The sequence below is a fragment of the Camarhynchus parvulus genome, chromosome 1 (genome assembly GCF_901933205.1).
Source record: "Camarhynchus parvulus chromosome 1, STF_HiC, whole genome shotgun sequence".
NCBI classification, from domain to species: Eukaryota; Metazoa; Chordata; class Aves; order Passeriformes; family Thraupidae; genus Camarhynchus; species Camarhynchus parvulus.
Window position 1 is genome coordinate 88,118,857 of NC_044571.1, and position 15,792 is coordinate 88,134,648.

The following is a 15,792-nucleotide window of genomic DNA, read 5'->3' on the forward strand; positions in this document are numbered from 1 at the left end:
TTACAATATTCAGTATTTTGCACAAAATAAATATCTGCAAAGATCTCTGGCGGTCTTTTGCCATGCCTCTGCTTTAGAATTCTGACTTTGAAGTTGGTTTTACATCATATTAGTTGGTTTCTATTTACCCCCAGTTTCTGGATTCTCCACTGTGATCTTCTGTCTGGTTTGGAGACAACAACATTGGCGCTTTTGTTTATCATCTACAACAGTACCATGCCCATCTATTACTATACATAAATATATACATGAACACATCTATCACAGAATGGTTTGGGCTGCAAGGGCCCCTAAAGAACCCTTCAAGGGATGGGGCATCCACAACTTCCGAGGGCTGAACATGAGCCATCAGTGTTCCCAGGTGGCCAAGAAGGCCCATGGCAGCTGGCCTGGATCAGCAATGGTGTGGCCAGCAGGAGCAGGGCAGGGATTGTCCTCCTGTACTCCTCCCCCACCTCAGCACTGGTGGGGCCACACCTGGAATCCTGTGTTCATTTTGGGCCCCTCACTGCAAGACATTGAGGTACTGGAGTCCAGAGAAGGGCAGCAAGGCAGGTGAAGAGTCTGGAGCACAGGTCTGATAAGGAAGAGCTGAGGGAGCTGGAGATGTTTATCCTGAAGGAAAAGGAGGCTCAGGGGGGACCTTATCACTCTCCACAACTCCAAATAGGAGGATGTAGCCAAGTAGGTCGCTCTGTTCTCCAGTCAACCAATGATGGAGCAAGGGGAAATGCCCTCAGCTTGTGTATGGAGAGGTTCAGGTTGGTGACTAAGGAAAATATCTTTACTGCAAGAGTAGTTAAGCTTTGGAATGGGCAACCCAGGGAAGTGGTGGAGTCATTATCCCTGAAAATATCCAAAACACAAGGAGAAGTGACATTTGCAATATTGTTTACTGGGTATCCTGGGTTGACTATATGATGCTTTTATCCCCAGTAGTCCTGTTCTGTTTATGCTGAATAATAAGTTTTGCACCTTTAGGACTTGTTCCAGAGAGTGAAGGGGGCAGAGAAGAAGCAGCAGTTTGTTTTCAGACACTGCACTCACTCCTCCACATTCCTGCTCCTGGACTGTGCTGTCTGTGGATGGACAGACAGCAGGACAGAGCTCTTCTTTGCTTTAGTTAGTTTAGCTAGCTGAGGCAAAGAAGCTCCCTGGACTGTGGTTTGTTTTCCTTTCTCTGGACCTGTTCAAACCTGCTCTGACCTGAACACCAGCAGAGCACCGGCAGCTCACACCTGGGGCCCACCGGGCCGGGCCTGGGCCGCGGCATTGCCAGTGCCTGAGGGGCTGAGAAGAGACTGAGTGAGCTGAGCTGCAACCCGGGGAGGGGACTTTCTCAGTTTGTCATCTCTTTTGGAGCAGCAAGGGGTTTTACTGATTAACATTGTTTAGGTTTTATTGTTTATTAAACAGCTTTTTTCCACTTTTATCTGAGGAGGTATTTCCTCCCGAACCAGTTGAGGGGAGGGGCCAATTGAATCTCCTCTCCTAGAGGGGCCCTTTGGGGGCTCTCTCCAAAATTTGCCCTGAACCAGGACACAGGGCATGGTGGTTCACAACCAAAGACTGGACTTGATGATCGTGGAGGCCTTTTCCAAAATTAATGATTCCATGATTCTAAGGACAAAAGGGAAATTTTTAAAAAAACCTGGTGCTCCAATGCCATCTCTGTGACTAGGAAATCTCATAAAAGTCCTTGTGCATTTTAAGCACTTCCCTGGAGGGCAAGACTACAAATTGCCACAAGCAGGAAACTTCCACAGCCCTTGTGTCACAATGTACTTTGGTGTGCCTGAATTACTGTGGCTGATCTGGCTTTTGGAGAGTTTTGGTCGCTTTTCATGCTGTCACCTGGGGTGTTGCACAAGACTTCTGAGTGAGCTATAAATGCAGACAGGTGAGATGCTCTGCTCAAACCACAGCCCTGCCCTGGAGGAATTGCCCTTGGCTCTCCCCAGCCCTGCAGCTGACAGCAAGGTAAGAGGCACCCTTGGCACAGGAGAGCTGGAAGGGTTTCTTGGGCAGCTGCTGTGAAATGCAGGGCAAGGGAAGGAGGCTCTAGTGCTGGGCTGAGAGCTGCAGCACGGGCGTGAGGCTCTGCTGTGTGCGTGGGCAGAGACTGAAGCCATCTCTCAGGGCATGAGGAGAGGGATGGCTGCTGCAGGAGAGACGAACCTCACCAAGGGAGAGGCTGGAGGGGCCACTGATACACAGTTGAGAGGGGTGACTGTGAGAGTGTTTACAGCTTAATCTTGGGTATGCCCCTAAACCAACACACACAACTAATTTGAACTGAGCAGGTATGGGCACATGTCTTATGTTTTCCCTAAAAACAGAAATTTCTGTCATGCCCTCACTCCTTTCCAGCTGCTGCTGTGTTTCTATTCTGCTAAAAACTTTCTACTTCTCCTTTTCTGCACTACACTTCTCATAATTTTCTGTCTGGAGTAGAAAGTCTTCTTACAAGCTCTGCTTGTTTTCTGTCTCCCTTTTGTGCAGGCTGCCATCCAGCTCCTATAGCAAGAAATCTGCACCCCAGAAGTCCTGCAGAGATGGGCAAAATCATCATTTATGAGCATGCCAACTTCCAGGGTTTGTCCAGAGAATTCACCACTAACATTTCCAATCTAAAAGATGTAGATTGGAATGATATTGTCTCCTCAGTGAAAGTAATTGGCCAGCCTTGGGTGGCTTATGAGCATGTTGATTACAAGGGTCGGTTTCTGGTGTTTGAGGAGGGACAATATAGCTCTGTTGGTAAAGAGATGAATGACAAGATCAGCTCTCTGCAGCTGATCACTGAAAATCTGTGCAATCCCCAGATCACTCTCTATGAACACGTTGATTATCAAGGGAAGAGCAGAATAATAAGAGAAGCAACCAACCTGGCTGCAGGACACGACAATGATATCGTGTCTTCCCACAAAGTGCAGAGGGGTGTCTGGCTGCTGTGTGAGCACAGTGATGGAAGTGGATTTCAATACCTTGCCCGAGAGCACGAAAACCTTCCAAATTACAAGGCAATCAATTTCAACGACAAGCTTTCCTTCCTGCGCCCCCCTGCACCCTGGCTGTGGCTTTAGAACGCAAATCCTGCGGCGCTGAGAAAAGATGCAGCCCCCGGCAAGAAATCTAACACCCGGATCTCCGCCTCTGCTTGTGCTGCCTTTTCCCCTCAGTGTCACAGGACCACCGAATGGCAGCGCACTCTGCTGTGCTGCGCTGCAGAGCTGCACTTCTCTATCCTGCCTTGCACGCTTCTCCCACGCACTAATGCAAGAATCATCAGGCTTGATCATATGAAAGAGTGCCCAAGCTAGAGGAGGCATGCCACATGTGTGAAACCTGTTGTACCCTCAGCTGGCATTCCAGAGTCCTGGCCTATGGAATGTAGAAGCACTGCACCTTGTGTCTGTGGCTAAGTGAAAGAGAAGTGTCAGGGCAGAACCAGCATCACTTCCTTTGTCATTTGCATTGCAATGCCCTTGTGGTGCTGTGGCCTCTGCCATTGTCTGTAATCCATTTTGTGTTGCTGCCATTAAAGAATCCTTTGCAATCAGCAGTGGGTCTGTTTTGTGCATCTTTGGAATAGATAAATATTGCACTTTCATGCTGAGATGTCTCTGTGAATGCAGAGAATGGTCCCCACAGCCACTTGCAAACATTTTTTCTGGGATGTCTCCTGCAGAATTCTGTTTCCTTCTGGTTTAACTGGCCAGGAACCGAGGGGTCAGGCTTGACTCAAAATGTCTTGGTGAGCATGTAGATCATTGCTGATCCTGGCCAAACTCTCACCTCCAGATTGTACCTGGCTATCACACGCTTGGCTGTATCTCCAGGCAGTGATGGTAGGGATGATGCAGTCTTTCACTGCCCTAAATCACATCATAAACAGAATGTTTTCACTAATTTGAATTCTTGAATCCTAATGGTAAATCCTGCCTTGTTTTTTAAACCTGTAATAGCCTGATAGGGAATGAGGAATGACAAGGTAGATCAGGAACAGTTTAGTCTTGTGCAAGTTCAGCTGGACGGGCAGAGTCTCAGCCCTCCTGCAGCAGCGCCTGATGACAGCTGCACCCCTGAGCTGGGCACTGTGGCAGCTGTCCCATGGCACCTCTGCCCTGCAGGGTTCACCTCCCTCTGTGCTGACCTGCTGTGTGCCCTGATTTCCTTGCCCTGGTCACAGACAGGAGCTGCACTTGGCCTCTTTGAACCTCATGAGGTGCCCATGGTGCCAGTGCTGAAGCTTGCCAAGGTCCCTGGGGATGGTCCCTGAGGACAGTTCTGTCTGTCTGTCTGTGTCTGGCATGTCCAGCTGAAGCTGTGTTCCCTGTGCTGAGACTCAGTGTCCCTCTCAGCTCCCTGTGCCTTCCTGCAGCCTCTCTCCTCCTGTTCTCACCCACTGACACAGCCCTGGCCACTTTGCCAGCGCTTCCTGTTCCCTCAGCCGCCTGCAGGAAATATTTGCACAGCAGTGCAGTGACAAACCTTGCTGTCCCACACTGCTGCCTCTGCCCTGGCTTCATCACCAGCATGGGACAATATCTGCCCATTCTCCATCCTGCCATCAGCAGCAGCTTGAAGGAGAAAATCTTGGAGGTTCCTTCCAGCCTAAATTGTTCCAGGAGTCCATACACCGTGCTTGGAATGTGACAGGCACAGCTACCCCTGCCCAAGAGAGGAGTGCAATCCTACAGAACAGCCAAGGAAAGGTTCCAGGAGGGATATGGATCGGGTGGTTTCAGGAACTTTTACATCTGCTATTGCAAAGGGGGTTTTTTTGGTGTTTTGTTGTTGTTGTTGTTGTTGTTGTTGTTGTTGTGTTTTTTTTTTTTTGTTTCTGTGTGTTTTTTTTTAATAGCAAAGGATACTTGCAGGTTTTTCAGTAATCAGAAGATGAAGTAAAGGTGGAGAAGGACTTTGACCCTTCAAAGGTGGAGGGGATTACATTTGACAAGAGAGCAGCTAAGAGCAGCTGCTCAATTGGGAGGGTACTCTGATGTCAGAGAATTGGAATTTATAAATATCCAACGAGTAATCCCCTAGGTATTGTACACATGACTTGATGATGACATTTTTTCAAGGAAATTTAACAAAGAATGCAATTAGGCAGAAAGTGACAAAGGTTTTTAAATCTTCCTTAGAATTACTGACAGAAATATTTATTCTGGAAAGGATTTCCCTAATCTGTGATCTTTTTCAAAGCAGAGACACCACCAAAGGAGAACAAATTACTCAGGGCCATCTTCAAGAGATTTTTGAAAAACAGCAAGGGTGGAGATTCCTCAGGGTTTCTGGCCTTTCTGCCAGGGCTGTGCAATCCTTGGCATGAGTTTTTTATTCCTTATTCTATGTCTGAGTTTCCCTGCTGCCATCTAAGACTCTCTGAAGATGTCCTTTGCTGAGCCCCTCTGATAACAGGGAGCCTTGTCTTCTGCAAGCTGAACAGGACCAGGCCCCTCAGACTCTCCTGGTTCATGGGATGCTCCTGTGCCATCCAGTGGCATCTATGGGGCTCCACCATTTTGTTCACATTGACCTTTTAACAGGGCATCTGAAACAGATGCAGTACTCCAGGTGTGCCCTCTGTTCAGAGGAGATGGAATAAACTCTTCCCTTGCCCTGCTCCTCCAGTTCTGATGCTGTGCAGGTTGCAAGTGCCCTTCAACTTCTTATCCACCAACAGAAAGGAGAGAGAGAGAGAGAGAGAGAAGCCATTCAGACAGGGCTGGAATGAATCTCTCAGGGGTTGCATATACTCAATACTGTCATGCCTGAGGTAGGGTAAAACCTGTACAGAAGTATTGACTAGAACAGCTCCTCTTCAAAATGTGTCTAAAAAGGAGGTAGTTGTATTGAAAAGAACAAAACAGGAAAATCCTTTGCTGACGGACTACATGAAAGTTGGACTTAGGTGACCAGGATGCTTTTCTCTTCCTCTGACCATGCTCCAAAGAGTTGAGATGTGTGAGTCAAGCGAGCCAACTCTGTGAGTGTGAGAGGGCATCTGGCTGAAATCATCAGGAAAGCAACGATGGCCGAGCAACCTCAGTGTTGAGAGAGGCATGTGAGATAACATCAATGAAACACCAGATCACTCCTGCAAATGCACCTCCTGAAAGAATCAATTTGCAATCTTCTTGTGCTCTCCTTGGCGTGGCAGCAAACTGCTCTCCTAACTGGCAAACCTACAGTGAAAGTTTGCTTAGAAGTCAATCACTGATGAGACAGGATAAAGAAAATCAATAATGGGGCAGACCTTTTGGATCTCAAGTGCTTCAAACAATTATTCTCTGCTGTTAAATGAGTGATAAAGCTGCTGTATGCACACAGAAATAGGGTAACTTTTCTGTTTGGGGAAAGCAGGGAAGTTTGTTGTGAGCGGCTGCAGCTGCTCTTTCCTCTGATCCTTTCACAATACTCCGAGTTTCTTTTGCAGAAAGATTTTCTTTCCCGGATAGACAATTTTTCAGGAATTCTGAAAGAAGGCATGGACCAGGGATGAAATTGTGGGTAGCACCTCTGTGGTGTCCTAGACATGATTCTTACTCTAAATGAGTCAGAAATCCAGAAGACATTGTAAGCAGGATGTAAGGGTGTTGTGGGAGAGAGGTGCTTGTGTGTTTTTCCTGAGAAGTTCTGAAGAAAGAGGGAGGGAAGGAGAGAGGTATTTGCAGGACAGACTAGCCAATAAATCTGCTGTGAGCATGCACATCTGTAATGTGAGATAATCAACTGAGACCCTTTCTTTAGAGCAAGATTCCTCAGGAGCAATACAGCTCAGGTAATACTCGGATTTGCCAGTCCTGATCCGTAAATCATGAGCTTGAGTGATGCTGCAAGGCAGGAGGATTGAGGGGTCACAAGACAATTCAGTTTGAAAGTGACCTTAGGATGCACTCAGGTCCAGTCTGCTGCTTGATGAGGCCAGAGACCCTGGGGAATGTCCACTCCTGTGGTTGTTAAGAAATCACTTGAAGATGGCCACGAGTAACCTGTGTTCCTTTGGTGGTATCTCTGCTGTGAAAAAGGCCTTGGTCTAGGGAGGTCCTTTCCTGAATAAATCTCTCTGTCAGTAACTCTAAGGAAGATTTAAAAACCTTTGTCAGTTTCTGACTAATTGCATTCTTTGTTAAATTTCCTTGAAAAAATGTCATCATCAAGTCATGTGTACAATAACTTGGAGATTACTTATTGGACATTTATGAACTCTATTTCTCCAACATCAGACTTCTCTCCCCATTCCTCCACTGGCTCTCACCTGCTCTTTTGTCAAATGTTATTCCCACTATTGAAGGCTCAAAGTCCTTCTCCACCTTTACTTCATCCTCCTATCACTGAAAAAATTACAAGAATTTTTTTGCTAGAGTTTTGGTACCCTACGCTTCTACAGTTGTTTGGATACTGTCTTTGATTAGAAAGAAAAAAATTGTGCAATAGCAAATGCAAACTTTCTGACACATTCCCATCCATATCCCTCCTGGAACCTTTCCTTGGCTGTTCTGTAGGATTGCACTCCTCTCTCGGGCAGGGGTAGCTGTGCCTGTCACATTCCAAGCACAGTGTATGGACTCCTGGAACAATTTAGGCTGGAAGGAACCTCCAAGATTTTCTCCTTCAAGCTGCTGCTGATGGCAGGATGGAGAATGGGCAGATATTGTCCCATGCTGGTGATGAAGCCAGGGCAGAGGCAGCAGTGTGGGACAGCAAGGTTTGTCACTGCACTGCTGTGCAAATATTTCCTGCAGGCGGCTGAGGGAACAGGAAGCGCTAGCAAAGTGGCCAGGGCTGTGTCAGTGGGTGAGAACAGGAGGAGAGAGGCTGCAGGAAGGCACAGGGAGCTGAGAGGGACACTGAGTCTCAGCACAGGGAACACAGCTTCAGCTGGACATGCCAGACACAGACAGACAGACAGAACTGTCCTCAGGGACCATCCCCAGGGACCTTGGCAAGCTTCAGCACTGGCACCATGGGCACCTCATGAGGTTCAAAGAGGCCAAGTGCAGCTCCTGTCTGTGACCAGGGCAAGGAAATCAGGGCACACAGCAGGTCAGCACAGAGGGAGATGAACCCTGCAGGGCAGAGGTGCCATGGGACAGCTGCCACAGTGCCCAGCTCAGGGGTGCAGCTGTCATCAGGCGCTGCTGCAGGAGGGCTGAGACTCTGCCCGTCCAGCTGAACTTGCACAAGACTAAACTGTTCCTGATCTACCTTGTCATTCCTCATTCCCTATCAGGCTATTACAGGTTTAAAAAACAAGGCAGGATTTACCATTAGGATTCAAGAATTCAAATTAGTGAAAACATTCTGTTTATGATGTGATTTAGGGCAGTGAAAGACTGCATCATCCCTACCATCACTGCCTGGAGATACAGCCAAGCGTGTGATAGCCAGGTACAATCTGGAGGTGAGAGTTTGGCCAGGATCAGCAATGATCTACATGCTCACCAAGACATTTTGAGTCAAGCCTGACCCCTCGGTTCCTGGCCAGTTAAACCAGAAGGAAACAGAATTCTGCAGGAGACATCCCAGAAAAAATGTTTGCAAGTGGCTGTGGGGACCATTCTCTGCATTCACAGAGACATCTCAGCATGAAAGTGCAATATTTATCTATTCCAAAGATGCACAAAACAGACCCACTGCTGATTGCAAAGGATTCTTTAATGGCAGCAACACAAAATGGATTACAGACAATGGCAGAGGCCACAGCACCACAAGGGCATTGCAATGCAAATGACAAAGGAAGTGATGCTGGTTCTGCCCTGACACTTTCTCTTTCACTTAGCCACAGACACAAGGTGCAGTGCTTCTACATTCCATAGGCCAGGACTCTGGAATGCCAGCTGAGGGTACAACAGGTTTCACACATGTGGCATGCCTCCTCTAGCTTGGGCACTCTTTCATATGATCAAGCCTGATGATTCTTGCATTAGTGCGTGGGAGAAGCGTGCAAGGCAGGATAGAGAAGTGCAGCTCTGCAGCGCAGCACAGCAGAGAGCGCTGCCATTCGGTGGTCCTGTGACACTGAGGGAAAAGGCAGCACAAGCAGAGGCGGAGATCCGGGTGTTAGATTTCTTGCCGGGGCTGCATCTTTTCTCAGCGCCGCAGGATTTGCGTTCTAAAGCCACAGCCAGGGTGCAGGGGGCGCAGGAAGGAAAGCTTGTCGTTGAAATTGATTGCCTTGTAATTTGGAAAGTGTTCGTGCTCTCGGGCAAGGTATTGAAATCCACTTCCATCACTGTGCTCACACAGCAGCCAGACACCCCTCTGCACTTTGTGGGAAGACATGATATCATTGTCGTGTCCTGCAGCCAGGTTGGTTGCTTCTCTTATTATTCTGCTCTTCCCTTGATAATCAACGTGTTCATAGAGAGTGATCTGGGGATTGCACAGATTTTCAGTGATCAGCTGCAGAGAGCTGATCTTGTCATTCATCTCTTTACCAACAGAGCTATATTGTCCCTCCTCAAACACCAGAAACCGACCCTTGTAATCAACATGCTCATAAGCCACCCAAGGCTGGCCAATTACTTTCACTGAGGAGACAATATCATTCCAATCTACATCTTTTAGATTGGAAATGTTAGTGGTGAATTCTCTGGACAAACCCTGGAAGTTGGCATGCTCATAAATGATGATTTTGCCCATCTCTGCAGGACTTCTGGGGTGCAGATTTCTTGCTATAGGAGCTGGATGGCAGCCTGCACAAAAGGCAGACAGAAAACAAGCAGAGCTTGTAAGAAGACTTTCTACTCCAGACAGAAAATTATGAGAAGTGTAATGCAGAAAAGGAGAAGTAGAAAGTTTTTAGCAGAATAGAAACACAGCAGCAGCTGGAAAGGAGTGAGGGCATGACAGAAATTTCCGTTTTTAGGGAAGACATAAAACAAGACGTGCCCACAACTACTCTGTTCAAATTAGTTGTGTGTGTTGGTTTAGGGGCATACCCAAGATTAAGTTTCAAACACTCTCACAGTCACCCCTCTCAACTGTGTATCAGTGGCCCCTCCAGCCTCTCCCTTGGTGAGGTTTGTCTCTCCTGCAGCAGCCATCCCTCTCCTCATGCCCTGAGACATGGCTTCAGTCTCTGCCCACGCACACAGCAGAGCCTCACGCCCGTGCTGCAGCTCTCAGCCCAGCACTAGAGCCTCCTTCCCTTGCCCTGCATTTCCCAGCAGCTGCCCAAGAAACCCTTCCAGCTCTCCTGTGCCAAGGGTGCCTCTTACCTTGCTGTCAGCTGCAGGGCTGGGGAGAGCCAAGGGTAATTCCTCCAGGGCAGGGCTGTGGTGTGTGCAGAGTGTCTCGCCTGCCTCCATTTATACTTGCACAGAAGTGAAAGTGAAAATCACCCAATTCCAAGAACTGCGAGTGGTTGATGTCATGCTCAGGGATCAAAAATCATTGATATTCTATCTTGCTTTTGATGCCCTACAGCCAGACATCTCATTGCTCTGGTTCAAAAGTTCCTTGAAGTGTGAGTGACCTTAGAATGTGGCTTCATGTCTGTCCCTGTTCAGAAGCCGTCTGAACCACAGTAACTGGGACACATTGATTGGAGCAACCCTGGCTCCTCTGGCCACTCCTCATCAGATCCTTCAACAGCCTGTGCTCCAGATCCTTCAACAGCTCAGTTCCCTTCTCTGGACTCACTCCAGCTCCTCCATGTCTTTCTTGCAGTGAAGGGCCCAGAACTGGACACAGCACTCGAGGTGTGGCCCCACCAGTGATGAGCACAGAGGGACAATCCCTGCCCTGCTCCTGCTGGACAAGCATTGCTGATCCAGGCCAGGTGCCACTGGCCTTCCTGGCCACCTGGGCACAGCTGGCTCATGTTCACCTGCTGGCAACCATGTGTGGGGCTTTTGTGACTGCGGGGCAGGGTTTGGCCCTCGGCCTTGAGGAGCTTCATTCCATTGGCCTCAGCCCCACTGATCCCTCTGCAGAGCCTCCTTACCCTCCAGCACACAACACTCACCCAAGCTGGTGCTGCCTACAAACTGACTAAGGGGGGAGATCCAAGGATGGGGCACCCACATCTTCTCTAGAGAACCTCTTCCAGTGCCTCACCACCCTCACAGTGAAGAATTTCTTCATAATGTCTAGCTTCAACCTATGCTCTTTCATCTTGAAAGGCCATAGTAAAGAGCCTCTCCCTCTGCCTTTCTTTGTAGGAGGTTCTCCAGCCCTGTGACCATTTCTATGGCCCCCCACTAGATCTGCTGTAACAGGTCTGTGTCTCTCTTGTTCAGGAAACCCCAGGGTTGCATGCAGTACTCCAGGTAGAGTCTCACCACAGCAGATTAGAAGGGAAGGATCATCTCCCTCATCCTGCAAGCTACACTTTCTGCAGCACAGGACACATTTGGCTTTTTAGGTGGCAAGTGTCAGGTCACGTCCAGTCTTTCATCCACCGGTGTTCTCAGTTCCTTCTCCCCAGGGCTGCCCTCAGCCCATTCATTCCTCAGCCTACACTGCCCCTGGTGATTGCTCTGACATCCAGTTGCAGGGCCTTGCACTCAGCCTTGCTGAAATTTATGGGGTGCACATCAGGCCATTTCTCAGGCTTCTTGAGGTCCTTCTTAACAGTCCCTTCCTTCCAGCATGGCAACACACCACTCAGCTTGGTGTCCTCTGCAAACTCGCTGCGGGTGCACCTGACCCCATGGCTGTGACAGCAAGGAAGGCATTTGATAGCACTGGCGGCAGAACAGACCCTTGGGGCTCACCATTTGTTCACGGTTTCCATTGATCCGATAAGGTTTATCATGACCTCACTGTGTGAATGACAGCACAGGCATTTAGGTGCCAGCAGCACAGCACTTCTGCTCCAAGAGATGGTACTTTCTCAAGGGAGAAGGACCTAGAAAGATTTCTTCTCTTTTATCAGGGTATTCACCTACTCACTTAACTTGCTTAGTTAGGGTGATTTGGCAAGGAGATGTGTTAACAATTAAGTAACTCAAACTGCTTCCTGCTTCTCTCTTTCTGGATTTGTAGGCAGATGAAAGACAGAGAAGTGATTTGTGATTTGCACAGCTTCAGCAAAGCAAAGTCCAGTGCAAATAACCTACTGGCTTTGTACAGCGGAGCAACTACTTCAGTGGAAAAGGGAAGGAATACAGTTGTCATTTACCTGGATTTCTGCAAGGCCTTTGGCATGGTCCCCACAACTTCCTTCTTTCAAAATTGGAAGCACAGAGATTTGGTGGGGAGACTGTTCAGTGGACTGAGCTTTGGGGCCGTGTAAATGACAAAACCAAGTTACCTCCAGGGAAGGGAATTCCTTATAGGAACAACCAGCTGCACACATTTCAGTGTGTCACATTTATTTTCCTGATGCCCTCTACAGATCCCTGAAGGAAAGTCTCTCATTACTGCTTTTGTCAGCAGCACGTTTTGCATTTTTTGAGATTTGATTTACAGGGATGGAGAATCTCACTTGAGCTTTGCTGTAGGATTGCTCTGATTAACACAGAGTCAATAAGGCACTGCCAGGAAAACACAGCAGCATAAGGGGGAGGAATACTCTGACAAGGAAACCAAGAAAAAATTAAAGGAAGCATCAGGAGCAGAATTGAAAGTAGGGCAGTTCTGTTGTTGGGTAAAGGGAAGATGTGTTTGAAGATGCATATGGGGAAAAAATAAGTTGCTTCAGCCCTGCTTCCCACAATGGCTTTTCAGTGTTGGATACATTAAAAGATTCTGTAAATTCATGCTGTGGGAATTCCAGTAGCAGATGAAATGAGTAGGGAAGAAAGCCACAGTAAAAACTTGCTAGCTTGCAAACAGCAAGTTTGAGAATTTTGTACTTGGTAAAGAGCTTGAGTTTCCCTGAGGGAATGTTAAATCATCTAGCCAAAAGCCCATAGGTTAAGGCATGTGCAGCAGAACATCCTGTCTGCTGGTGTCCTGCACTCCTCTGGTGGAGGCTGCCTGGGCAATGGAGCTGCCCTGCAGGTGCAGAGTCACATTGGCTCCTTCAAAAAGCTGCCCCAAAGGAGCTGCACCAGAGCCCTGAAACACGGAAACAAACACAGCATCACTAAGAAATAACAGAAGTGGTTAATGTGTAACATCACCTTTTACCTTTTACATACAAGACCTGACCTTAAGCCCATGTTTTATATTCCGTGTTTACCCAAACACGCCTGAACCTGTTCTGAGGATGTTTCTGATCAAGCCAAGAAAAGCTGAGTCTGTGTATATGTCACCTCTCTGTCACAGCCATAGTGTCTAAGCTTTCTTGTTTAGACATCTACTTTTGGAATACCACAAGCCTTCCTTATCCTGCATTCTCTTCAAATGTCCATTTGCACTGTGGATTAACAATCCCCTCTGTGAAGGTTTTTTGCTGACTGTTGATTTTGCAAGCAGTTGTTGTTTTACTCTTTTTAATACCATGTGTAATTTAGCAGGGTTTGGGACTTCCAGGTACAGTTTATTCCTGGATTGGCAGGTAGAGATGACAATGCTTTAGTCTTTACTGTGCAAAAGTATTGCACAGTGTGCTTTTATAGGGATAAACCTCATGTGAGAAGTATAGTAGGGAATGCCATGGTTGCTGATGTCTCCTCCTGAGAGGCTTCCTAAAATCTGCCATGAGGGTGAGGGGTGAGGATGACCAGAGAACATGATTCCAAGGGTACTGCTAACTGAGCAGCATAGAACGTGCCAGCTGGTCTGCACTGCCCTGCACCCCAAGGGCAGCTAGGCCACCTCCTCACAGCCCCCAAAGTGAAGAAAATCCCCTCTCTGATGGCCAGGAGAGACAGAGCCAGACAGGAATGTCCACTGCTTAAAATCAGAGTAACAGCAGCTTTGGGATATTTTCTTTGCCCAAAAGAAACAGAGGGAAAACTCAGAGAAATCTGCCTCAGAGACCTCCTGGCTGTAAGGAACTTCTCAGTTACATATGCCCAGAAAATAAGAGAATACCTTCTTTCCTCTGTAAGAAATGGTGGTTTTCAAAAAGGAAATATCATTAAGTGTATTTCCTAGGAAATATAACTAGAGACATCCAAAATAATCCCTCTCCTATTAACAGTGCCTATGTAACGTCATTATCATGCTGAGATTCTGAAAGGGATCGCTCAGACATGATCAAGGCACTTCAATAAGACTTCCAAAATAATTTCTTCCACAAAATCTTTTGGGTAGAAGGTGACATTTGCCAGTTGACTTGCCATTATAAAACAGATGTTCTAGAGTAGGAAGAATGCCAGATGCTCTTGGAATTGAATTGGGAAATCCCACTTTGGTGAACAGAGCAAGAAAACCTGAAACTGGCTGCAAAGTGCCCCAAAACACATGGATTCTAGGCCATCCCCATTGCACCTGCCCACCTGAGCCAAGCAGAGGAGCACGAGTGGCTGACACATCAGCACAGCCTGCAGTGCTTATTTCTAAGTGGGACAAAGCCCAGCAGTTGATAGCACAGCTTGTTCAGGGCTTCATGTGCAGATTATGCAGATTTTCAGCAATCAGCTGCACAGAGTTGATCCTGTCCTTCATCTTTCACCAACAATGCTGTGTTCCCCCTCCTCAAGCACCAGAGTAGCTGGCCTGTAGAGTTTGGGTGCTCATAAGCCCATGGAAATGGAAATAGCTTTACTCTTTGTGTTCCAGCCACAAGCTTGTAGTTGTCCCAGTTGCCTGCCTGTGTGGGCTGACACACCAGGGCTTCTGCAAGAACACTGGGCAAAAAAACAAGGCCAAGTGGAGTATGATGCCCGCTCCCCACCAATAAACAAGAAGGAAGAACTGGTGGCAATTGTTTTGCGGAGATAAACAAAACTCCACAACTTTTGTGAATGTTGTAAAGCTGGTATGTTTATTACAGCGCTGGACGCATGTGGGAATCATTCCCTTAAAATGACATGTGTACCTCTGGGAACTTCAGGTCTCTTTTTCTCTCCCTCTCAAATACATATGCATACAATTTCACAATAGGTTGATACATATTAATTTTTATGAATTTCGCATGACATTTGCCGCTAGTTCTTTTTTATCAGAAAAAATTCCTAGGTCAGGTTGACCTGGTCTCACAGCAGTCTCTCTCTCTCTCTCTCTCTCTCTCTCACCTTCTGTCTCCCTCCCCCTTATCTCTGTCCTTCACTGAAGCAGTTTCTCTGAGTCTAGGCTTTTGCTGCCAGACAACACAGCAAGCTACATACTTAAAGATGTACATTCCACCTAAATCAAAATGGATTTCTACCCTGGAAAATTTCCACTATGCCTCACAGTGGATGTAGAGAAGGCTGAGGTACTCAGTGTGTTCCTTGCCTCAGTCTTCACTGGAAGTCAGGTTTCCCACGTCTCTGGAGTCGCTGAAGCTGCAGGTAGTGCCTGAGGGAGAGAAGTCCCTCCCACTGTAAGTGAAGAGCGGGTCTGAGACCACTTGATGAAGCTGAATAGACACAAGTCTATGGGACTGGATGACATGTGTCCCAGGGCCCTGAGGGAACTGGCTGGTGTTGTTGCCAAGCCACCCTCCCTCATATTTGAAATGTCATGGCCTTCAGGTGGAATCCTTGGTGAATGGAAGAAGGGAAATATCACTCTTATTTTTAAAAAGGGGAGAAAGGAAGATCTGAGGAACTACAGACCAGTGAGCCTCTCCTCTATGCCTGTGAAGATCATGGAGCAGATCCCCATGGAAGAAATTCTAAGGCACATGCAAGACAAGAAGGTGATCCAAGACAGCCAGCATGGCTTTACTAAGGGCAGATTATGCCTGATCAATCTGGTGGCCATCTGTGGTGGAGGGATTGCAGCCATCAACAAGGG

The 15,792-nt window shown here is 47.5% G+C and overlaps 2 protein-coding genes across 2 annotated transcripts; one reads left to right on the forward strand and one right to left on the reverse strand.

Moving 5' to 3' along the window:
• Positions 1-2,555: 2,555 nt before the first annotated feature.
• LOC115903216 (epidermal differentiation-specific protein-like) lies at positions 2,556-3,086 on the forward strand. Its single transcript, XM_030947508.1, has one exon. It carries the CDS (start codon positions 2,556-2,558, stop codon positions 3,084-3,086), a length of 531 nt encoding a protein of 176 aa, XP_030803368.1.
• A 6,016-nt stretch (positions 3,087-9,102) lies between these two features.
• Positions 9,103-9,654, reverse strand: LOC115903221 (epidermal differentiation-specific protein-like). Its single transcript, XM_030947523.1, has one exon. It carries the CDS (start codon positions 9,652-9,654, stop codon positions 9,103-9,105), a length of 552 nt encoding a protein of 183 aa, XP_030803383.1.
• Between the last annotated feature and the right edge of the window lie 6,138 nt (positions 9,655-15,792).